The sequence below is a fragment of the Fusarium tjaetaba genome (assembly GCF_013396195.1).
Source record: "Fusarium tjaetaba strain NRRL 66243 chromosome Unknown NRRL66243_c0000095, whole genome shotgun sequence".
NCBI lineage: Eukaryota > Fungi > Ascomycota > Sordariomycetes > Hypocreales > Nectriaceae > Fusarium > Fusarium tjaetaba.
In genome coordinates, this window is record NW_023501291.1 from 38,122 (window position 1) to 61,313 (window position 23,192).

Sequence of the window (23,192 nt, forward strand, 5' to 3'; positions counted from 1 at the left end):
CCTAAACGACTGGCGAGACTCTTGGTACCAACTTTTACGTCTCTGGGCTTTCTTTCCATCTTGTCTCGTCAAAAATGCTGCATCACCATTTTTCACGACAGTGGAATTTGCAATAACAACTTGAACCCAAACAACGTCGCGTCGATTGTGCATGAAAGCTGCAGAAACTCTGGAAGAGGTCAGACAAGTTATTAAGGATGTTAGAAAGCTATTTAGTTGTGGCATTTTCTTGGTATTGACCATGAGGTTCTGTCTGCCGGAATAAGCTCTCAGCCTCAAGTCTCAACTGTCATTGAGACTAGAGTCTGTAGGGTAGCTCACTTATACTAGCTGTGGGCTGTGAAGATATCGTCGTGTGGCATCAGTGTCCTTTTCCGATTTTACTCACTTTTCTTCTTTAATTTTTTTTTTAAAAAAAATAAGGCAGCTATCTACATGCTCCCTTACATTAACATTGCTGACCGGTATACAATAATAAACCTATCGAGGGATTATGTGAATCCTACGAGAGTTGACGATCAGCTTCAGCCCTATGTTTAGCCGAAGGTAGGTAGAATAAGATGCTCTCATCTGAACAGACTTTCAGTAACTGGGAAGATTATAGCTCTGACAAGTAGCAAGCCGAAGCAAAACATTACCCGGTTGGCTACCTTTCGATTCTCATGAGACACATATCATATGAGTCCAATGGTCTAAGTGACTAACTCATACCTCAAAATACCGACCACCCGAAATCGGAGGTAAAAAGGAAAACACGTCTCGATATTTGAGCTTTTATACTGAACGGAAGTACATGTTCGCGACTCTAAAGACAGGGAAGTGATACCAGTGACTCATTTTCTGGCCAAAAGGCGTCACCATTGCGATCTTTCCGATAACCGACATTTACCCATGTGTGAGAATGATTCATCCACGTATGTCGAACTATTTTTCTCGATGCCATTTCCCAATCTGCCGAGTCTTACACCATCTGAGGGACTTGAAAGTCATCAAAATGGCGGATTTTGTTAAGGTCTACACCGCGGTACCAGAGCAGCTCTTGGCTCTTTTGACTAATCAACTGCCCTACTCGCTACCCCTCCTTCGACGTCTTCAGTTTACCAAGTTTGAAAATGGCCTACGAGAGACAGCAAGAGTCATTCTGGCATCAGAATCTCAAATTGAGGAAGGGGTAGACTTTCCGAAAAGATTCACTGCGGCCTATATCGACGTCGGCGGTGGCCCTGACACGCAAATGTGGATATACTCGACCCTCGAGCATCCTGATGATGCCGACACTAACGACACGGCTATCTATGAACACCAGCTTCAAAAGATAATCGAGAAGAGTGTCGTGATAGCAAAAGATTATGGGCGTCCACTCGTCTATGGCGATGCTGTCTTGGTTGGAACATTGCACGACTCAGTCCGAGATCTACTCTCCAAGACAGGCCGAGTTCAGGCTCGTGAAACGGGGGCATATGACAAATGGCTCTTCAAGTACGAGGATCTACCAAAGGAAGAAATAGCTTTACCCGAGGGCATGCATTGGGGAACGGCAACAGACGATGACTGCCGAGTTGTCATCTCCCGAACCAATATCCCGAGAACAGTGTAAGCCTGATTTTAGCCGGCCGGAATACTGGCTGATACTCTATAGACAAGTCCTTAGACGCATGCCAAGCTTGGTAATCAAGCTTGATGACGGAACGCCTGTCTCCTGGGCTTTTCTGGGTAAGTTCCCTCGAGCCTAAATCATGCGGCTCAACTCTAATTGGACTTAGGGTTCGATGGCTCACTAATCAGCCTCCACTGCGAGGTACGTATCTTATGCCTTTAAGACACGACAAGAAGCTAATCATGCGTTAGGAACCGTTTCGTCGACGTGGTCTTGCCAAGACGCTTGCTGCGAAGTTGTTTCGTGAAAAGTCTCTTGACTTTGCTGATGACGGCTGGTGTTCTGCTGATGTGGCGCCAGACAATGATGGAAGTCGAGGAATGTGCAAGAGATTGAATGGAAACCCGACTTGGAGGGTTTCATGGTAAGTATTAGTGATATTTGTTATAGGATTTGTGAGCTGACAATCTCAGGGTGTTGCTGTTTGTCGGAGAGAAGCCGCCCAGTGAAACCAATGGTGCCAAGAACGCGTAAAATGCTCTGAGGATTCTTGACTGCGCAAAAGATTTCTCTGGACGAATGCTAGGTGCATGTGTCACAGGCTTAGTGCCCAGGAACTACACTTTGGTTGAAAACAGGCTCGAATAGACGGTGCAAAGAGACGATTGAGACAGAGTGCAGACAGAGAGAAGATAGAAAGAGGCCAGAAGCCCAATAAATTTTCGCATTCTGGCTGAATTAGTCATTCTGCCACCCTATGATGCATGCTACTGAATCGCCATTAACCTTGGACTGCACTCAGTCGTCTATGAGACGCATCGGTGATTGTAGGATGTACACAGGGTTCACTCGAGGAACTTTTCTGTAACAACGGATTATAGCGAAGACCCGCAATGGCATACAATATCAAGTGTTGATCTCGGATATTCAAGACGATCGATCCGTTATCTTGGTTGAGTTCATTCAGGCTAAACATGTTCCAGGGCAGTTGTCAGCCTCAACCGCTGCATTACTTTAAATTCAATCAATGTGCAACCATATTGTATCATGTATAAATGTTTTTGGGTCAGATCTACCGTGGTTGACGTATGCAGTTGTATTTGGGTGTTTGACTTTTGAGAATAGCCTGATATCGGGTATTATCTTTGAAACGCGAAACGTGGGCCACATGGTTCTAGCTTATGCCAAGTTTCAGGTTAAGGGTGCTGCCGTTTGCCGATGATGGTTACAAAATACGACTGTTGCCTCGTTTCAACTGAAATTAATTGTGGAACGTGAGGTTGAAAGAGTGGATTTGAGCCGGAATAGTTGCCGTGGATTTATTGCTAGAGACGATATTCTCCCTGATGTTGATTGACGATATCAAGAGCAGCGACTTCGCTATGCCAAGATTCAATACATCTTATCTTATATGCCATCTATATGTTCATTGCTCGGTAAAAATACCATTTGTAGACCTGAAACTTGGAACATGACGAGGCTGAGCGGAAAGCATGAATATTCGCTTGGCATCTAGATCTGATCGGCCCACCATCAGCTCAACGCATTAAAATCAGCATCTCCCGGAAACACCAAAACAATCATCCAATGGACGGAAAAATTGAGCCTCGTTCCTCGTTCATTAAACGTCAAATCATTATCCGATCGGCAAAACGGGCCGGCCCCACAAGTTGTTTCAGACCAAGCAACACCACATGTTTATTCGAAACAATAGTACGAAGTGATATAACAAGGGTCTTTTTTTCTATATCTATACCAACAACTTCGCAACAATGGTAGAGAGAATCATCCTCCAACTCAACACTCGTTTTCTATTCTAAGACACTCTTTTTTCTCTTCAGATCATTCATCATGGTTCACTTCACTTCCGTCTTCGCTGGGCTGTCGCTCGTAGCTGGTTCTCTTGCCGCGCCCTCCAAAGAAGGTCTCTTCTCCAAGATTACCAAGCGGGCTGGTACTCCCAACAGTTCCGGTACCAACAACGGATTCTACTACTCCTGGGTATGTACAGCCAACATTATTCTCGGACCATGACTGACTCTATACAGTGGAGTGATGGCGGTGCCGATGCTACTTACACCAACGGTGAGGGAGGTTCTTACTCCATGGAGTGGAAGGACGGTGGTAACGTCGTCGGTGGTAAGGGTTGGTCTCCTGGAAAGGCTCGGTAAGTCTGCTATAACCTTGTACATGGCTCTTGCTAATACCTGGTAGAACCATCTCCTATGAGGGAGAGTACAAGCCCAATGGCAACAGCTACCTCTCCGTCTACGGCTGGACCCGAAACCCTCTTGTCGAGTACTACATCGTCGAGTCCTTCGGTACTTACAACCCCTCCAGCGGTGCTACCAAGAAGGGTACAGTTGAGGCTGATGGCAGCACCTACGACATCTTCGAGACTACTCGCACCAACGCCCCTTCAATCGACGGTACTCAGACCTTCCAGCAGTACTGGTCTGTTCGCCAGCAGCATCGCTCTACTGGTAGCGTTGACACTGGTCTTCACTTCGATGCCTGGGAGAAGGCTGGTATGAAGCTCGGTACCCACGACTACCAGATCCTCGCTACTGAGGGTTACTTCAGCAGCGGATCTTCTCACATGACCGTTTCTGAGGGTGCTTCTTCCGGTGGATCTACTGGCGGTGACGCTTCCCAAGGCGGTGATGCTTCCCAGGGCGGTGACGCTTCCCAAGGAGGCGATGCCTCTCAGGGCGCAAACGGTCAGCAAGGTGGCAACGGAAACTCTTTCCAGCAGCCTGGCAGTGAGAACCAACCCCAGCAACAAGAGATTGACACTGGCGCTAACGAGCCCTGCCAATAAGTCTAAGCACAAACCTTCCGAGCAGAGCCTGGTGCCGTTGTAAGTGCTCTCCGTGTCACAGCCCAGCTGACTCATGGATACTAACCTCAGCAGTGCGCTTCCATTTACGGACAATGTGGTGGCCGGAGCTGGACAGAAGCTACCCGATGTCATCGGAGTTGCAAAGGGTGCCAGTGGTACCTCCAGAGCTTCAACGACAGGATCGCCGGTGATTTGGAGTTAGAGTTGGAGAGACTATATTCTTTCATACCCATTAATCCTCGCTCTTTAGTTGGGAAATAGTGGCTTGTATATACTTGTTGTGTAAAACTTGTTGACAATCTATCACTGAAACTCGTAGAGTTAAGGATTCAAGTGCTCTTATTCTTTCTTAGTTGTTACATATCGATTATCTCGTGGTATAAAATTTACCTTTGTTGTGAGTTGAATCTCTGATTCGCGGTGAGGCGAGTCTCAAAGTTGATGGACGCCACATAGAGCTTAGGAGACCTGTAGGATTTAATGACGTTCACCCTTCAAAGTTCAGTGGAAATTTGAGTATTACAGTTTGCAGTGAACAAACCTTACACTGCAGTGCCCGAGTAAGAGATAAATGGCAACCTGACCCGCCATGCTTTGGTGTAAGTATTCCAAGGCTGACATGAAAAGCACGCGTGGACTCCTGTGAAATTTCTATTTATTCTCTTCCGACTCCAATTTCAATTCATTTTATTTCATAGATATTTTCTCGAGTAGCCCGAGAAACAACCACCACCATGACCCGCTCAATGCCTATCAGGCAATCGCAACATCAACCAGCCCATCTTCTTCCACTGGAAGAAATCGATGAAAGAATTCAACACGCGAAGACTATCCAGTCTAGGTGTCCGGGAAATAATAGGGACACTTTTGGTGGTGACCACACCTAAGAATTCCTGATTATTTTCCGGACCCGAGGCCAGTCAATGATCCGAGATTGCTGCCGGGCAGAATCAAAAGACTTCTGCCTCCGTGCCGAACATGCCGCCGCAATAATGACCATCCCGCTGTCGCTTTTCGGACCAAACGATTTAATGCCAGAAAGAAGACTCGATTTTGAGATGCAGAGATGTATTGACGCTATCTCACCGTCGTGCAAGTATTGTAAGTCCGCTACTCTGAGCAGTATACACGGTCAGCTAAACCCATCAAAGATCTTCGACATTTATGCAAACGACACCGTGAGACTTTCGTTTCTGGTCAACTTGGCCAGCCGTCTATCCCATGCCCAAGCACTGTATCCCACGGTAGCTCCAGTATGGATATCGATGAGACGATCTCTTTTGAAGTCAAGTCGGAAGCCAGCCTTCAACTACAAATAATTGAGCCGCCAAGCTCGGCAGGAAGCGAGTCCAAGTATACCGACAAACTTCAAGCCGTCGAGTTATCCAGAATCGATAAACACAACATAGACGTCACGGAACAAACCAAATGTTTGGCGCGTGATGGTAATATCTGTGTGGTCACGAGTGCAAAATACCCGAATGCAAACCATATCGCACCATTTACTTGGAATGATACCCAGGAACACATCAACAGAACATTCTGCTTAGGGCCTCATCGAACCTTTTTAGTCGGGAATATTTGCCAATCGCACTCGCTACCTAAATAACCGAGATAAGCCAGGGGAATCTGATAAGGCATGGAATATGATCTCTCTTCACCCCCAAGTTTACAGTTGGTGGTCCAAAGGATACATTGCATTTAAATGCCTTGAAGTGCAATCTCTAGGAAACGGGGAGCCTAATGTGGTTTTGGAGTTCCGGGGGATGCCTCAAACCAAATACTGGTTTGGCCAACAGATTGGTATCTTCAACACCCGCACAGGACATGATCTAAAAGAGTGGTTTGATGAGATCGATCAGTTCCATACATCTGGAGATCCGCCACCAAAGGCCCGCGATGGGATGAGAATTCGGGCCACTATAAGTGATGGAGCACCTCTCTGTTCAGGAAAGCTCATCATTATACGAATGCAAACTGGGGAGGCCTCTCGCTTCAAGGACATGATTGACATGCAATGGGGTTCTATACTAGTTGCAGCCTTAAGCGGTGCTGCCGGAACTTCACAGCTGCTTTCTGATTCGAATTCCGATGACAAAGTGATGCAGTGGATCCAGAACCAGGCAAAATTCGCTGAAGAACATGAGTTAGTCTCTTGAGTGATAGCCTCTTCATTCTAAAGCTGTATCGCATCTAGGGGAAAAAATCACTTGTTAGTGCTCGGTTACACATATCGGATCATCTTCCTACGACAACAACTTAGTGTCGAGGGGATCTACGTTGACATACAGTTATGGCACTCGGATTTTTCGCCAGCACGCGTGGACTTCAACAGTTTTAGAATGATAAAATGAAGCGGAGAAAGGCATTCGACGATTCATTGAATCGCCCAAGGCTTACGTCATAAATGAGCGTTGTTGAACTCATTTCGACTTTTCGAGTGAAGTTTAGAAGGAGCAGCAGAGAGGTATGGATATAACTGAGAAGTCTCAAGCTTGTGTTACATTGCGGAGAGCTTACCTAGAGAAGAGTGCCTCGGCACTGGCAACACCTGTCAGTCCAAAGACCTCCTGATCTTGTTGCTGGTGCTGATTTGGTAGTACCATCACTATCTGACTTTGGATGTTTGCTCTCAATCGCCTCTCCTGGGCCATCCACGATCCGTCTTTCAATGACTTAGCCATTCAATTAGCCAAAGCAGTCCATCCGAAGTTCGGCTTCCAATCTTCAAGTGGACCCAAGGTGGTCTAGAAGATCTCCATAAATATGGACAAGGTCCTCGTTCCCGCTGAAGGGCACCTCGACGCTGTGACTGGATTTGTGGTCTTCAGAATGCTTCTCGAGACAGCAGTACAACAGGGCCGAAAGGACCAACTTCTGAAACAAGGAATCAGTGACTATGAGAAGGTCATGCATCAGAAAGGCTCAATGTACCCTGGTGGTGAACCATTAGATCTTGGCGTGGGCTTAAGGATCTGTCACTTCTACACTCACGAGAAGTGGCCGCAGGCATTTACTCGGCAAGCCATATATCTAGTCGACAACCTCTTTGATGGAAAATCCGCGGATATTGGAGGAAGCATTTCCAAGAGTCTGGCTTTTAAAGAGTCTGAAGCCTGTTTGGTGGCCCAGTGCGTCCAACCTGATGAGCCATTGAAAGAACAGGTCAGTATACTCATCGAGTTTTGGGACGGGCATATCCATCGGCATGATCAAGATGGCTTGAGACCAATTTCACAGATCATTTATGCGGCGGCTATGCTTCCTGAAGGCAAGCTTATCTAGAGTGATATGGGAAAGCTTGTTAACTTAGTCTTGCGTTTCGGAGAGGCTTCATTGCCGGTAACGAGCCATGACAACACAGGTGGCTAGCGCAACAGACTACAGGGCGGGGCACGTTGCTAGATATTTGAGGTTGGTCATACTGCTTCCGGGGCTGTCAGAGGTTATTTGTTATTTGTTGGTAAGGCCTGTTGAGTGGCTTGTCGGGGTGTTTTGATCTCGAACACCTATCGGATGCGATGATCAAGGGACCATTTAGCTCAATCCGCTCACAGTTTAGCATAATTATTTCTTGGGGGTCTTCTTCTTGGAAAGTCCTGTATATTAGGCTTTACCACTATCTACTTATTTGTCTGGTCTCAGGACCAATCCACCTGTGCTTCGTACTCTTCTTCTCACAAATCACCAATCCCTTTCGTCCGTACTGCACAATACCCAGTTCGTCAGTCAATCGCAAACAGTGAAGCGAGACAATACCCTTTTCTTTTTCGGTTTTATTCTTTTCCTCTTTTTTTTTAGTTGCTTGAGCTTTTTTTCGTCCATGTGATCCTCCAAGAGCGACGGTTGACTTTGCAAACGACCCGCACAGTCAAGTCATGACTAGTAGTCTTGCACGGCATCTACTGGTTGTGGTTGTCGTTGCAGGACTCACAGAGGTTCCCCCCGGAGAATGTAACAACATTGTTGCAACCGCAGTGGCAGCTGCACTTGGGGTTGGCCATGTCGACAGGAGTGTTGATGGTGGTCGGGGCCTTGGCATCAACGGGAGCGACCTTGCAAAGGTTGGAGAAAGGCATGATGAAAGATATGGAAGATTGCTGGGTGGAAGGCTTTTGTGTGATGGGTGGGTGTTGGTTGTTAGATTTGATGCTGTGAAGTTGAGATGTTGTGATGGTTGTTGGTTGAGAGATGAGAAGAAGGTTGAGATTGATCGAGGTCAGTCTTCAATTTATAGGCAAATTTGGAGCCTTCAGAGCAGACAACTCTTTCTGTGTTCTGCTACTGTCAGTTTGAATATACCACGGGCTTCCTGAGTGAACATCGGGCGCAGAGGTTGTTCTGGCACTGGGAGTGTTCGCCAGGTGTTCAAGGCGTTACACCTACGTCAACGTTCCAGGACACTCTCTCCGGTTATAGTAATGAACAAAAGAAAGGCCAGACCACGGTCCCATACAAGGACCCTAATTCATGCTCGTTCAAAGAAGAAGCATTGACAAAGGCATCGTAAAAGGCAAGGTCTATTGAACAATATCCCCATCAGCGAAATGACACATCAACAATCCAGCTACCTGTTTCATGGTCTACTCAATAGGCCCACGCCGTTCCTTCTCATTAAACTTAACACTGGCATCACTTTCGACCAATCTCGTTGAGATGAATGAAAGAGACACCCCCGCCAGTTGGCTATTATGCAGTCAACGTCAAAGCCACGCCCGGATGTGCATTGTTGGAAGACTTTGCAACTGAAGAACGACAAAGCTTGATGCTTAAAAGCCTAGAGCACTATTTACTGCGCCCAGATAGGACACTTCAAAGTGACCAGCGCTGAGTTTTCATCGTGAAGGTCGTTGAGAGAAGGTAGTCAGCCATCTCGATAAATTGCTTGACGCAAAGTAGATAGATGGGCTCCTACCGCGGCAGAATAGCACAGATAAACACAAAAAGCTCGAGGCGTATGGAAATAAAATCCAGGATGATTTACATGAATGTCCAAGTGTGTTCAGGTGACAACCTCCACTCCTTCTCTATCCACTCTATTGCAAAACGTAAGGTATGGGGCTTGACAACGTCAGATCTCGGATCGGGGTGCCAAAGATAGTTACTGAACTCAAGGTTCTCTAAAGCTATACTAACATTACCTCAGTCTTCTCATCCCTTATGGCTGAGATCGTAAGTTCCCTTGCCTCCCCTGGCCTTACTACACGGATCAGACTACAGCATGGCACGTTATTCACTCGCATCATCTAATCATCGAGGTGTAGCACACTTACTTCAAACTTGGTACTTCAAAAAGCATATGTATCCAGAGTGAAGATATGCCTAGGCACTCTTGTTCTTCTTTTGTTAGTTACTGATTTCTTCAGTTAATGTAGGATGTTGACGGAAATCCCCCACTGGTCGTCTAAACAAGATCCCCCCCAGTTGTACTGCCTAAAGCCCTGTCTCCTTTCAAACTAGAAACAGCTGTTATACTAATCTTCTATTAGCGTCCATGGATTATATAAATTTGTCTCTCTACTTGTTGGGTTCCTCTGTGCGAAGTGGTATCCAGTGACCTTGCCACTGAGGTCTTGAACACACGACGATGAGATTTACAGGTGAATACCAATGCCGAACACTTAATTCCGATTACTCAATTACCCAAAAGGCAAGAACAAGACGCTCTATGTAGTAAATTAAGTTATCGAAAGTAGAGAGGACGAAGCGGGCGGCTGCCAGTGTCAAGATGCTCGTCCTCCTCTGGCCGATGAACCTGCAACCAATAAGAATTAAGCATCCCTATATACCAGCAAAAGTTATATAAGCTGCAGTAACTAATTGGTCTTTCACAAAGGGATCCAGGGCTGAGAATGGTCTCATAGCGAGCGAGGCGGGTTTCGAAAACTGAGCAATACTCTGGTATGCCCAACCGTGAGGCTCCTCTTCGATTCCTTGTTTGGTTTCCCTCTACGAGACCGGCCTCTCTTTTTGTAATTTTTGCTTTTTGTGCAGTGTATTCCCCATTGGTATGGGAAACATGGTAGCCCGTTCTGGGTGTATCTTTCACCTACCTGAATAGTTTCTAGACCACCTGTAGACTAATATTTTTATTAAAGGTGCCTATTAATACGAGGTCAATCTGCCGGAAGAGGTAGAGTATTACATTGTAGCCTTGCTGCAGTTTGATCTAGAACTTCTGATCAAAGTTCATCGTTAGCTCTCCACTTGTGGTGCTCTTGACCAAGTGCCGGAATAAGAAGGAGATGTCATGGTATTACAGACAATAGAAGTTCACTACATAGAGCTCTGCGTAGCACAAGAAGAGTATTAAATCTGAGTTATTGAAGTTGTAATGAGATCCTCTGCTACAACTCACCTTATTGTTCTGCAGCTGCCTTAGCTATATCGCAGCATGGGTTGTTGACTACATACGCAACCAAGAGACCAACTCTACATTGTAAGAGCTTGTCATAGCTATCCTAAACTTAGAAAATCCTAGCCTAAAGTGGACTATAGGATAGCCTAAAACTTTATCTGATGCTCAGATACGCTCCATTACTACTAAGCTTGTGCAACTATCCATGTAACACAAGTACTGAAATGGTGAATGCAAAAGCAACCGGGCACTCAGCCACGACGCATGATGAACCACTTCCTGAGCTCTGGAACCAGAAGCTATTGAACTTTCATTCAAATGAAACAGTCTATGAGTGTGTCTCACTGACTCTAGGTGTAGACCGTGACCTGTGTTCAACAGCTGCTAAATCTCCCAAATCGCCAACTGTACTCCGTACCTCAGCGATACTTGGGTACAATACAGTCGAATCATGCCTCTCCGTTTTCGTTGTGAGTAACTGTCAGTGTTTCGGGCGCATGCGCATGTGCTGAGGCTTCACGTCCTATTTCTTCAACGTCTCTTTCTGTTGGTTGGTCGTTTTCGGCCACAAGACCCCAATGGCTCGAATGTGTAACACGTAGTCAGCCATGTGCACATCTCTCAATTACGTCGCGACGTCTCAGGGAGACCAAGATATTTAAGCAAATGTATTCTGTAACTAGTAATATTGGTATCCATCAGCAGGCACAGCCTGTAAGAGATGATCCGTCTAGAGAGGGTATTTCATCCAGGTTTGGTATCTAAGGGGGAATTTTAAACATGAACCACATTCGTAAGACTGCCACAAAGAAAATTAACATCCAAAAACAACCGTCATTAAACAGGCAAACCCTTCCATAAACAAAGAAAAGCACAGGCCGTTATTCCGTCGCATCCTCTTGCTTCCAATCTCCTGTAAAGTATGGTATCTTCAAAAGAAACGCAATAAACCTCCTCTTCACTTCGCTAGTATCTCGCTTGGCACCATTGACGTGATTGGTGTGACGATAGTTCGATCTTGTTTAGTCGGTGAAGAACTTGATGACGTTCTGTAGATCGCGCAGGCCGACACCGTGCTTGGGGTAGCAGATGTAGATTTCCTCGCCGAGGGCACCGAACTTGGATCGGAATGATGCCTTGCGACGGAGGCCGAGACTGTCGACGATGGATCGGTAGCTGGCACTGAGGAACTTGGCACGAATACCGCCAACGTGCTCGCCAGGGGTAAGCTTCTCGGAAACACCAGCGCCAAAGGTAACCTTTCCGCTGACGTTTTGAAGAGCAAAGCTCACAAGCACCTCGATGGCGCCGTTAACGGCACCAGGGAAGTCCAGAGCCCACTTGACCTGCCAGCCGTGGCGAGGAGCAAGCTTGGCCAAAACGACCATGGAGATGACCTTGCCATCCTTCTCGGCAGCAAAGTATCGGCGGTGCTCCTGGTCGATCCAGGGGCGGACCTCAGTAAGGTGGACCTGTTTGCCCTTGCGAGTGCCCTTCCATGCTTCGATGGCGGGGTTAGCACGAGAGATGAAGTCTTCGTCGGGCTTAACCTCATGGATCTTGACACCCTCACGTTCAACGCGGCGAGCCTTGGCAGCAAGGCCATCGATCTGGGCGCTGTTATGCTTATCAGCGTCGACACGCTGCTCCTCGGTGCAAGACAAGCTTCGCCAGCGAAGTTCAGAGGCAAGAATCTTCTGGACCTCATAAGAAACCAGCATCCAGAAAGGTGTCAATCGGAGGTCCACAGTAATGTAGTGGATAAAGTCGCGGATGACTTGAGTGTACTGGCTGCGGTCGCAGAGAGGATCACCAGTGATCATAGCAAACTTCTCGCGTTGGACCCATCCAACAGCGGCACCCGTGGAGTGTCGCCAAATCTGGAAACGATCATCGAGCCAGGAGGTGTTGGTAGCATCACCGTAGTTGGCAATGAGTTTCTCGATGGGAGGAGGAGAGTCGGCGTGGTGAGGCTTGGTAGTATCAGCCTCAGGGTGAGGCAAACCAGGTGCCTTAGTAGGAAGAGATTTGGGATCACGGTGAAATAGAGATGCATATCGAACATCACCAAGCTCAAGCATCCAAGCCACGATTCGCTCAAGACCAAGACCAGCACCAGCATGGGGCGGAGCACCTAGCTCAAAGGCAGTAAGGTAATCCTCCATACCATCCTCGGCCATGCCAGCGGCAGCCATGTTGGCGCGCAGCTCATCGACGTTGTGGATACGTTGACCACCGGAGCAAATCTCCTGGCCTCGAATGAAGATATCGAAAGACCGAGTCCACTTGGGATCTTCGGGGTCCTTGGCAGTGTAGAAGGGGCGAGCGTTGGCAGGGAACTTGTCGAGGACGTAGTAGTCTGTACCGTACTTCTCGCGCACAAGCTGGCCAAGTCTCATCTCGTCGGGAGTCGACAGATCCTCCTCCTCGACGTCACGTCCGTCATCACGGAGCATCTGGATACCTTCGCTGAAGGGGATGATGGGGGTTTCCTCTAGCCACTTGAACTCACCACTAGGCCATCTCTTGCGAATGACCTCGAGCTCTCGTGAGGCATAAACGGTCCTGAAGACTTCCTTGAGGAATATGTCGATGAATTGGATGACCTCATGATAGTCGGTGTCAATGGCCATCTCAAGATCGAGGCCAGTGTATTCCGTCAAGTGACGGTGAGTATTGGAGTTCTCGGCACGGAAGACAGGGCCAATCTCGAAAACGCGACCGAAGTCGGCAGAGATAGCCTCTTGCTTGGCGAGCTGAGGACTCTGGGCGAGGAAAGCACGACGACCGAAGTAGTTTACGGCGAAGACAGCAGCACCACTTTCAGTGGCGGCAGGCTGAAGCTTAGGGGTATTGATCTCAACAAAGCCTTGCTCTTCGAGGGTGTTTCGGAAGATGCGGGAGACCATTGAGCGCACACGGAAAAGCGCCTGGTTGGAAGGGTGTCGGAGATCGAGAATTCGGGCGTTCATGCGGTTGCGCAGGGTCTCCGGGGGCTTGTAGTTGCTAAAGGGGAGGTTCTGAGCGGGGTTGACGAGGTGAACAGACCCGACGTCGACCTCAACATTGGAGTGTGTAGCCGATCGAATCGGCTCGGGAGGGCTCTTGAGGATACCAGTGATCTGGACAAGAGATTCGGGGTTGATCTTTCGTACCCATGTGATAAAGTCGGCATTACTGGCATCACGGGCGAGAACACCCTGAACGGAATGTGTCTGGTCGCGGAGGAGGAGGAAGTCGAGAACCTTTGAAATAGGTCGCTGAGTCTCGATACGGGCTCGGAAAGTGACTTCGGTGCCAATGGGCAAAGTATCGAGCTGTGCAATAGTGTTGATTTCGCCAGGGTGAACAGGCCAGTCAGAGCTCATGCTTGTTCGACCGCTGTCGAGAGAAGTGCGGCTGCTGGGAACAACAGCGCCGTTGGTAGTGGTGGTTGTGCCATCCATACTAGATCGAGCAGAATTGCGCAGTTCAACGGCGCTATCGCGCATGGTTTCGCGAATAGTTCTAGAGGGAGACGCGGAACGAGGCGATGAGAAAGCCGAACTCAAAATAGCAGCGGATGGTCTTGTGTCAATGCTAAGCACTGCTGAAGCAGGCCGGCTGGTCTCCGGGCTCGCCATATCGAGCGACGTCGCTGATGATGTCAGACTTTTGGCTTTGGCTTGTGAGAGGACCGAGTCTATTGAGACGGCAGATAGTGGGGGCGATGAGGGGACCTGCACCGGGGCTGGAGTGAAGGAAGTGATTAAACGTGAAGGAGTTTTAGGTGAAGAGATAGAAGGGGAAGAAAAGGTAGAAGTAGTAGGCGAAGGGGGAGTTGAGGAAGAATTTGTGGTGGCCGAGGATCCTTTTAGACGATTCTTTGAAGGTAGTGGCATGCCAAATGCTGATGTGACGGGAGCAAGGATGCCCGTCATAGTTAGGTAGCGTCGCGTAGCGCAGGGCCGCGGACGGAACCAGGGCACGGAGGACAGGGATCAGAGGATCGGGGATTTGGGGGTGATTTGATTCTGATTGTGATGACGGGCCCTTAGCCGGGAATGTCTGCTTCTGTCTCAGAATGAAATGGATGGTTGGTTGGCTGGACTGCTCTCAATTGAGATGGAGGGTGTGGCACGGTGGGTCAGCCACACTTGAAAAATCCTTGATATCCTGACTTGGCTTGCTAGGGACTGTTTCCGCAATACTTGCTTGAGTCGATGACGATCGAGTGGGCTGCTTTTGGTTATTCAGATTCCTTTTTGGCTGTTACTCAGGGCCGAATCTTTGATTTAATCGTGGCTGTGACGAGGGGAGCGTTGAATAGGTAGTGTATCAAGGTACACGTGGCTGAAGTCGATATCAGGGTAGACCGCCGGTAGAGTCCACGCTTGGTTAATATCTAATTTGTGTACTGGTTGGTGTGAATGAGAATAGAGACACTAAATAGGAAATGTCGAGATGTTTATATCAGTTATAGCCAACGACATGAACTCCGCATCCACGGCACTTTCGGCCTCACGGAAACAAGACTTGCTTACAATGCCGTGTGAAGAAAAGTAAAAAACTTCATTGCCAAATTCCTATCGCTTACTCTAGCAACCACCATTTCGGGCTCGGCCCAGTGCATAAACCCGCGGCGTGGAGGTTGAGGATGACAGATGACTCGGCATTGCCATGTAACTCGTTCCGCGCGAGAGGGTACCGAGAAATTTACGGGTAGATCCAATTGCAATTACAGGTCAGTCAGCACCGGTTTTAGCTTCGGGTCTAGCACTAGCACCCTACTGTAGCAGCTAACAGCCCTAGGATATGGGGCCCTTAGGGAGTAAGAAAACACGAGACCTAAGTTTAGGGTGACAGAATAAACTCCACAAAAGGTGTCCTAAACTCATCCTAAATTTATACTAAGTTACCTAAATCCTTTTATCAGTTAGGCTTCAAGGTTCCGAGTTTTATTTCCTCCCCTGGGGGGCATCGCTGATTCAAGCATGGCACGCCATGAATAACGGGCCCGGTAGTGGCATGTGGATGTAAGAGCCTCCAAGGGCGCAAAGCCCGAGTAATTGATTCCGTCATGATTTTTCAATGCATGTCTCTCAGAAATTTCTTTCAGAATGTCTAAAAAACTGGCACAGACTTTTACTGAAGGGTTAATGTGTCAAGTCGATCAATTGCACTCAGCCACGAAGACAGCACCAGTGGACGTCAAACAAGACGCCACAGACACACAAACAAAGCCAAGGCCTTATTGCCGTCAGACGTTCAGGTCCCAAGCTTGGCCTCACCCATAAGCGCCCAAACAAGCAAGGGATGGCTGCCGTTTGCCGTCTGGGCATGCCCCTACGTACCGCCAGAAGTACCAGATACGTCAACGTGTGATACAAATTTAGGACAAGGTGTTGATTCCGTGACATCAGAAGGATCGCTCTAAATTTTCACAGCGCCAGGGCTCGTAGACTCTCCCACCCCCGGATGCGCGGGGCCGCACGGAGCTGGTGATTGGAGGTCGGTGGAGATGCTCCGGAATTGGCTTGATAATGCAGCCAAGACCAATGACATATCCTGAACTCATCGGCGATTGACGACTATCAAACCGTTGATTTTCATGTTTCAGTGCCCTTGTGTCCGTTTTATAACCTGTATTTCTGAATATTATTTCATCCAAGACTCTGTAATGGTTACAACCTACCTACCTGTCGATGGTGAGTAGGGTAAAATCAGGGGCTGATGACCAGGTTTGTTTACGAGAGATTGTCGGTGACTGACTTGACGTCAATCCAGATAAAATGAGAGGCCAAACGGAATTTGTGGCTGATTATGCTGTGCAGTACCTTAGCTAGCCTAATCAAGAGAACATTCTCGTATCTACGGGCTCCTTCGTGGTTAATAATTCTAGACTCTCGTCTCTTCTCTTTTCCTTCTAAAAACAGACCCCGCTTGGGCGTTCCGCTCCCGCATTGACCACTAAATTGACCCAGCTAAGCGGGAGACAATACGTCATAAGCATCGACTCTCCAACCTCACGTCACCTAGCAACTTTGGTTGGTTCTGACCAGGTTTTACAGCTTTGTCTTGTCTTGCCTGTCGTGTGTTGCTTGCTTATCGCTTAATTTACATTCACATAATCAATCTCTCAAAATCACCTCAGTCAACGGGTGATTTGATTACCACTGTTTGATAACCTGCTTTTCCACTTTCGTAGGCGAGACACGTACTACTAATGACGGTCAACAACTTCAAACTGCTTACCCCCCATCAAACCACAAACCTACCTTAAACGCCATCAAACCTCACGCACACACGCACATCAGCAAACTATCATTCTGTTTTCTCCTTCTGATCAGCAATTCTGAGCCAATCCTTGCCCTTACTACTTCTCCTACCGCGCTTACAGAAATACCTCCCGTGCTGTACCATTATCGTACTGTACTGCATACTGAGTCAACCACGTGTTGCACACAAATCTCCCCACCGCTTCTCCGTGACAGCCGGGTCTCGTCTTGGCTTGACTTGGGTTTGGGCTTGGGCTTGGATTGTGCTTCCTCATTTTGCAGCCTCTCTTGTCTCTGCCGTCTTTTCCTGACAACCCTTCTCGACCCTAGCCCGCTGCAATCTGCAGTCTCACCCAAAAGCCATACTCTCATAGGCTGGTGTTGGTGTTTGCTGGCTGGGACCCCTCCCCTCTCCCCTCTTCGCATCTGATATGGAAACTGAATTCACCCCCTCTGAGTCACGGCCAACCACTCCGGAACCTCCGGGCTATGTGAATCCTCTCGAGTCCAGCTCTAGATGGTACCTGATCGCTCGTGCCCAAGCTATTCGTTCTGCTGCCAGTCTGGGCTTCAGTATCGCTAATCGAACGGATCCTCCTGCACCCTCACCAACCAAGGACATCTGGCTCGATGCTACCCTGTCCAAGGCTGATCTTAGCCGCGCCGACCGCGCCAAGACAAAGATCAAGGCCGAAGTATGGATGCCGCCCCGTCCCGCGCTCGGCGCCCGGGCTGCCGTTATAAACTTCCACGGAGGCGGATGGATTCTCGGTCAAGGCACCGACGATGCCCGTTGGGCCGGTGCTATCATGGCTAATCTCGACGCGGTTGTCTTCACTGTCAACTATCGTCTCGCCCCATCTTGTCCCTTCCCAACACCAATCGAGGATTGTGTGGATGCAGTTCTTCAAATCAAGCATCGTGCGGCGGAATTCGGCATAGACCCTGATCGTATCATTCTGTCGGGGTTTTCCGCTGGGGCCACAAATGCCCTGGCAAGTTGGCTCATTCTCAACGACCCAGATCAATGGGGTTACAAGTTCCCTATAGAGCCTCCAAAGATTGCCGGCATCACTCTCTACTATCCGCTTCTGGACTGGACCATCTCGCGTCCGGAAAAGCGGCTTACATGTTCAAAGCCGGAGTTTACCTTACCCAAGGGTCTAACAGATCTTATCGACGCTTCCTTCATCTACCCAATCATTCCTCGTGAGGAACGTTGCGACCCAAGACTATCCCCGGGTTTGATGCCTGATGAGTTGCTAAAGAAGCTTCCTCCTATTCACTTGGTCTTGTGCGAGTATGACATGCTCCTGGCTGAGGGTCTCAAGTTCTCGAATCGCCTCAAGGCTGCTAACAAGAAGTTCACATTGCGTATAGTCGAAGGAGAGAGACACGCATGGGATTGTCCACCACCTATGTCACCAAAAGAGAGTGTTGCCATTGAGTATCAAGAAGCCGTGGAGACAATGGCCAGTTGGTTTGGGCAGAAGTGCGAGACCGACACTGAATCCATGCGATCAATGAGACTGAAAAGGCCGGTTCTCAAGCGACCAAAGTACCTCTCCTTCAAAACCTGGTCCGGGAGGTAGTTGCCCCTAGCAGGGTTCTTGATTCTCGTGGGTTCGATTTTTGTTTGTTCGCTGTACGTGGTCGTTTCCTTTTTCTTTCAACCTAGCGCGGCGCATGATGCGATTAATGAGACCAGACTTGGCAACATATGAGACACAGGGCATTGGTTGGACATGATCGGTTTTGAGCGAAAGAAAATACATTACATACATATTCAAATATAAATAAGAAAGATTTCCCGACATAATGATCCAGGAACGGGTGGCAGTGCAAAAATAAGCATCAGGGTCTTGGTTCTTGTCAAGATCATGATCCAGCCACTACCAAGCATGTAAGCCAACTCAATCCAAGACAAGCATTCCCAGCCCTGTCAAGAGAGACAACCTTCGGCATTTGCTGCTTTCAGTCGTGTCCACCCCAGGTGTAAATCAAGACTAGGAACTAGGTACTTCGAGCAACGGAAAAGATACTTGGCAATAGCATCTGGTTTAAGGGTCCCATCTCCGGAAGCGTCGGAGGCCCCAACATTGGCCGGGTCGTAAACATGTGGCATTTTCACAAGCCCACGCCAATTGGTTCCTACATACTCCGTATACCTACACATACTTAATCACAATTGTCAAAACATGTATCATGGGATTCTCAGCTTAGACTAGTTTCGCCTTACAAGCATTGTGCGGGGATCCTTGGTCAGCTGCTTATTTCTGCGTTTATATGCACGAATAGTGTGGGACATTTTGTGTTGTCGACTGAGCTTGTGACTGAGTCAAAACAGTGAAGTTTTTTCGTCGGGGTTTTGTCAATATACCGAGTTCTTTCGCGTTTCGGAGGGCCCGAGTATCCCGGGGGAAATATATCGGACTCCGGCATCGCGTTAACCCATGACGGAACTGTCAGGCGAGCATTTCACGTTCAAATAGATCACAAAATCACGATATGTTTGGATTTTCAATCAGAATGCCAAGATTGAGATAGTTGTCATCAACTAACTACTCAACTAAGTAGCTAGGATAAGCAGCATCCACCGCTATCTCACTCAGCGCCATCATCATACCCAGTAAGCTTCAAATCCTTAAAGGCCTGTCGCCACACTTTACTAGGACCCCAAGATCGGCTTTTTATGACTTTCCCATACCGTCAAACAGACATGGTGTTCGGCCGTTGGGTGGTGTGCTCGGCTCCGAAGTGCCGATGTGGCTCAGGCGATCAGGGATGTGATCATGCAAAGTGTCAGTCCTTTCGCGATGGTCTGTGGCGGTTCTGAGAATTCGATGTGGCTCGACGATGAAGTACGAAGTTATGTCTGCTTTATGCCAAGTCTTTGTAATGAGGTAAACTGTTGACCATTGAGAGATTATGTCATTGCCATGGAGTTATGATTCAATACTCAAGAGTGACTGGAAAACTCCATGGTCCATTCAAGCCAGTCGAAATCACATGATAACCATCCTGATTAGACTGCATGCTTCACACTCGATGAGTTGGTCCAAATCCGCGCACTCGGTCTAGGGTAAGCATCATCAGCACAACAATAGCAAGATAGCAAATGTATGATCATGCATGTATATTCGTTTTCGTTATTCTGATCTGAGACTTCAGTTATTACTATCGCAATCTGCCAGACATATTCTGTAGGATAGCTTCTCGATTCTGAAAGTATTCTCATCAATCAAGCCGTTTTCTCCAACGCGTCACGTATCGAAACCAGCTCTGCCCAAGCCACAGACTGATACACTAACATTTCTGGTATAAGATGAATTTCTTTACCACTTGGCCTCCTTGCTGTTGATGAATTCCTTGAGGATGGCAACGACCTTCGAGAAAGAAGCAAGATAAGCCTCAAGATCGGTCTGGACCTTCTCAGGGTTGTCACCAAGCTTGGCGTAGAAGTCCTTTCGGTAGGGAACAGCGGACATGGCAGCGCTGAAGATGGGCTTGACCATGAAGCTGTGGTGGGGCTTCAGAGTGTTGCCATATGCGTCGCGGAAGGAGTCGGAGAGCTCGACGGAGGGGTTTTGGACGTTGTGCTCGAGGCCCTGCTTGGTGAAGTCAAGACCACTGGAGTTATTAGCTAATGGGAGGCGTGTTCGGGAAGGATTGTTCATACCGGACGAGCCAGAGGCAGCCCTCGGTGGCAGTGTGCTTGCCAGCCTTGAGCTCGTTGCGGACAAGGTCCTGGACGGTAGCGGACTCGGCTGGAGCAGCGGCGTGGCGAGCACGGAGCTTCTGTAGGTAGCTGTCAGATTCGTTCGATGGGGATAGTATACATCGCGGCTGCTGTCGCGCCATGAGAAAGGGAGTATGATGTGACGAACCTCGACGTTGCCAAGGATATCCTTCTTGACGGGGCCGAAAGCAACACCACCAATGGCATCTGTAGGCGCAGTTAGTCGCTGAATTTTGAGAAGAACTTTGAGACAGTGCCGTACCAAAAATGGTGGTCAGAGACTCAGAAGCCTCAAGAAACTCAACGGTAGAGACAGCATTGCCATTGGCCTCATCGACAGGAACGTCGGCGAAGGTTCGCTTGAGCGACTGGACGATGGTACCACCGGGAGGATAGACAGCAGACATGATGATTGATGATGAAGAAGTGAATGGAGAAGAGGAGGAGAGAGTGTTTGACAGGAGGAGGAGAGTTAAAAATGATGAGGTGTCGTTGAACGTTGAAGCGGTCAAGCTGAGCTGTCCCTTTGCGGGTAGGTTTAGACAGGGAGCAACACAGGAGGGGTCTAGCTCAGGGGACCTAGTGAGGGGCTCAAGACGGTGAAGGAGGGGCAGCCGTACAGTGTATATAGATAAGATAAAGCTGGTGCATACAGCTGAAACAGAAGATATCGACCCAAGCAGCATTCTAAGACACTTGTCAAGACTATAGCGGGCTGAAGATCTTAATGGGGCTCATGCAGAGGCCTCAGAGGGTCATTCATCACCCAAATAGGACGGTATTGATAGGACCTGCATCGAAGGGTCAAGTGGAAATACTCACACTCCGCACTGTGTTTCGGGGCTCGATTTAGTTGTTCCGTCGAGACCGCCCCAAACCCCACAGTCTCCCACGTTGATCAGGGTGGAGGACATAGACGAGAGGCTCAATCTATAGTACGACGTGGTAAGACTCTCAGTCAAGACTGGAAAATAAATGGTTCTATGAAGAGTGATACGTGAAACCGAAATGCGCTACAAGTGTAAAGATCTGCTCTGAAATGAAATGTCGTTAAATCACCAAGCCTGCTAAGCACTATCTTTAGGTACCTTAGGTAGTAGGTATGTGTTGTGTTAGCTGACGACGCTCAAGGTGGGCCCATATCATGATACCTACCTACCTTAGACAAGGCAAGGGTATCATAAACAAAATAACAGTAATTCAAATCACACATATGTTATCATTAGACTATCAACGCCAATACATTATACCATAAATCATCCGATTACGTGTAAATAGACTCAGTCACAGAATTGACCTGCAATCCCCATTCCGCCATCTCAGCATCTTCGAGGAAGCGCAAGGGGAACCAAACCAAATGGCCCTTGATTTGCGACAGCTTCTCTCTGGCGTCTTCGGGAGGCATGAACTGGTCAAAGATATGGCCAGCTTTGACACCGCGTGGAGGAAGATATCGATCATAATCGTCGAAAGTCCTGATATGGTCATCTGGATCGGCGTGGAATAAGTGGCGGAATAGCTCGGTGTTCTTGTCTGCCTGGCTTGTCCACTTCTCCCAGAGTTCGTCGCTGAGAGGATCTTCAACAAACTTGTAGCTCTCGTCTTGGTCGTAGATATCGTTGTTGGGGTTGACGGTCGGAGGCATGGCGTTGATGTCTTGCGAAGCATCATGGGGTTGAGGGGGCAAGAGACCCATGTGCTCACGCCAAAGGTATCGACGGAGGGTTGCTGCGTGATAACCCGCTTCGAAGGGCTTTCCATCCATAGTACTAGGGATGAGGCGCGTGTCCTCCATGACAACACTAAGCTCACTGTCGTGGTCGCCCAGTTGACTTCGATCGTTAAGGTTACTGCTTCCGCAGATGGCAATTCTGTCATCGACCAGCAGCAACTTGCCGTGGATGTAAAGCTCCTCCTGAATCCAGTTCTTGATCTCTGACTCAGGATCCTCCTCAAACCAAGACTCGCCCTTTAGGCCTTCGCCAGTACCAGCCATAGCATGGTGTGCAACAGAGGAAGTTGTGTGAACTTCCTCCTTGGGCATGGCAGCTTCAAACTTCTTTCGTGCCTCCATGGTTTTCTTGATATCCTCATCAAGCTCCTTCTGCTTTTTATCGCCACGCATGTGTTCGTCGCCCTCACTATCCTCGGGGTCAAATGAGCCGTGAATACCTTCGCCCATGATCTCCTCAGCTTCTGCACGCTGCACCTGTTGGTAGCTGATACCGGTCTCCTTCTCAGCTTTGATGATAGCAGGAGTTTTATTAAGACGATCATAAGATCGCAAGTTGAAGAAGAAAATGTACTTCTCCGGGTCTACGCCCTCAGCGCGACATTGTCCGAAGATAGAATGCTCACCCCGACAAATAGACTTGTACTGGTAATCCATAATAGCTCGC

At 48.3% G+C, this 23,192-nt stretch overlaps 7 protein-coding genes across 7 annotated transcripts; 5 read left to right on the forward strand and 2 right to left on the reverse strand.

Annotated features, from left to right (window-relative positions):
• Positions 1-994: 994 nt before the first annotated feature.
• On the forward strand, positions 995-2,131 carry FTJAE_5067 (gnat family protein; the record flags this gene model as incomplete). Its single annotated transcript, XM_037351537.1, has 5 exons — positions 995-1,593; positions 1,640-1,713; positions 1,764-1,798; positions 1,849-2,021; positions 2,071-2,131. The coding sequence occupies 5 exons, from the start codon at positions 995-997 to the stop codon at positions 2,129-2,131; spliced, it is 942 nt and encodes a 313-aa protein (XP_037207814.1).
• Positions 2,132-3,448: 1,317 nt separating this feature from the next.
• Positions 3,449-4,418, forward strand: FTJAE_5068 (endo-1 4-beta-xylanase; the record flags this gene model as incomplete). Its single annotated transcript, XM_037351538.1, has 3 exons — positions 3,449-3,598; positions 3,646-3,764; positions 3,812-4,418. The coding sequence occupies 3 exons, from the start codon at positions 3,449-3,451 to the stop codon at positions 4,416-4,418; spliced, it is 876 nt and encodes a 291-aa protein (XP_037207815.1).
• Positions 4,419-5,431: 1,013 nt separating this feature from the next.
• On the forward strand, positions 5,432-6,598 carry FTJAE_5069 (uncharacterized protein; the record flags this gene model as incomplete). The annotated part of the gene is made up of 3 exons (XM_037351539.1): positions 5,432-5,540; positions 5,591-5,884; positions 6,168-6,598. The coding sequence occupies 3 exons, from the start codon at positions 5,432-5,434 to the stop codon at positions 6,596-6,598; spliced, it is 834 nt and encodes a 277-aa protein (XP_037207816.1).
• Positions 6,599-7,205: 607 nt separating this feature from the next.
• FTJAE_5070 (uncharacterized protein) lies at positions 7,206-7,724 on the forward strand (the record flags this gene model as incomplete). The annotated part of the gene is made up of 1 exon (XM_037351541.1): positions 7,206-7,724. The coding sequence occupies one exon, from the start codon at positions 7,206-7,208 to the stop codon at positions 7,722-7,724; it is 519 nt and encodes a 172-aa protein (XP_037207817.1).
• A 4,095-nt stretch (positions 7,725-11,819) lies between these two features.
• FTJAE_5071 (aspartyl-tRNA synthetase) lies at positions 11,820-14,717 on the reverse strand (the record flags this gene model as incomplete). Its single annotated transcript, XM_037351542.1, has 1 exon — positions 11,820-14,717. The coding sequence occupies one exon, from the start codon at positions 14,715-14,717 to the stop codon at positions 11,820-11,822; it is 2,898 nt and encodes a 965-aa protein (XP_037207818.1).
• Positions 14,718-17,485: 2,768 nt separating this feature from the next.
• On the forward strand, positions 17,486-18,646 carry FTJAE_5072 (arylacetamide deacetylase; the record flags this gene model as incomplete). The annotated part of the gene is made up of 1 exon (XM_037351543.1): positions 17,486-18,646. One exon carries the CDS (start codon positions 17,486-17,488, stop codon positions 18,644-18,646), a length of 1,161 nt encoding a protein of 386 aa, XP_037207819.1.
• A 1,743-nt stretch (positions 18,647-20,389) lies between these two features.
• On the reverse strand, positions 20,390-21,200 carry FTJAE_5073 (het-c2; the record flags this gene model as incomplete). The annotated part of the gene is made up of 4 exons (XM_037351544.1): positions 20,390-20,684; positions 20,734-20,852; positions 20,942-21,000; positions 21,056-21,200. The coding sequence occupies 4 exons, from the start codon at positions 21,198-21,200 to the stop codon at positions 20,390-20,392; spliced, it is 618 nt and encodes a 205-aa protein (XP_037207820.1).
• Positions 21,201-23,192: the final 1,992 nt, after the last annotated feature.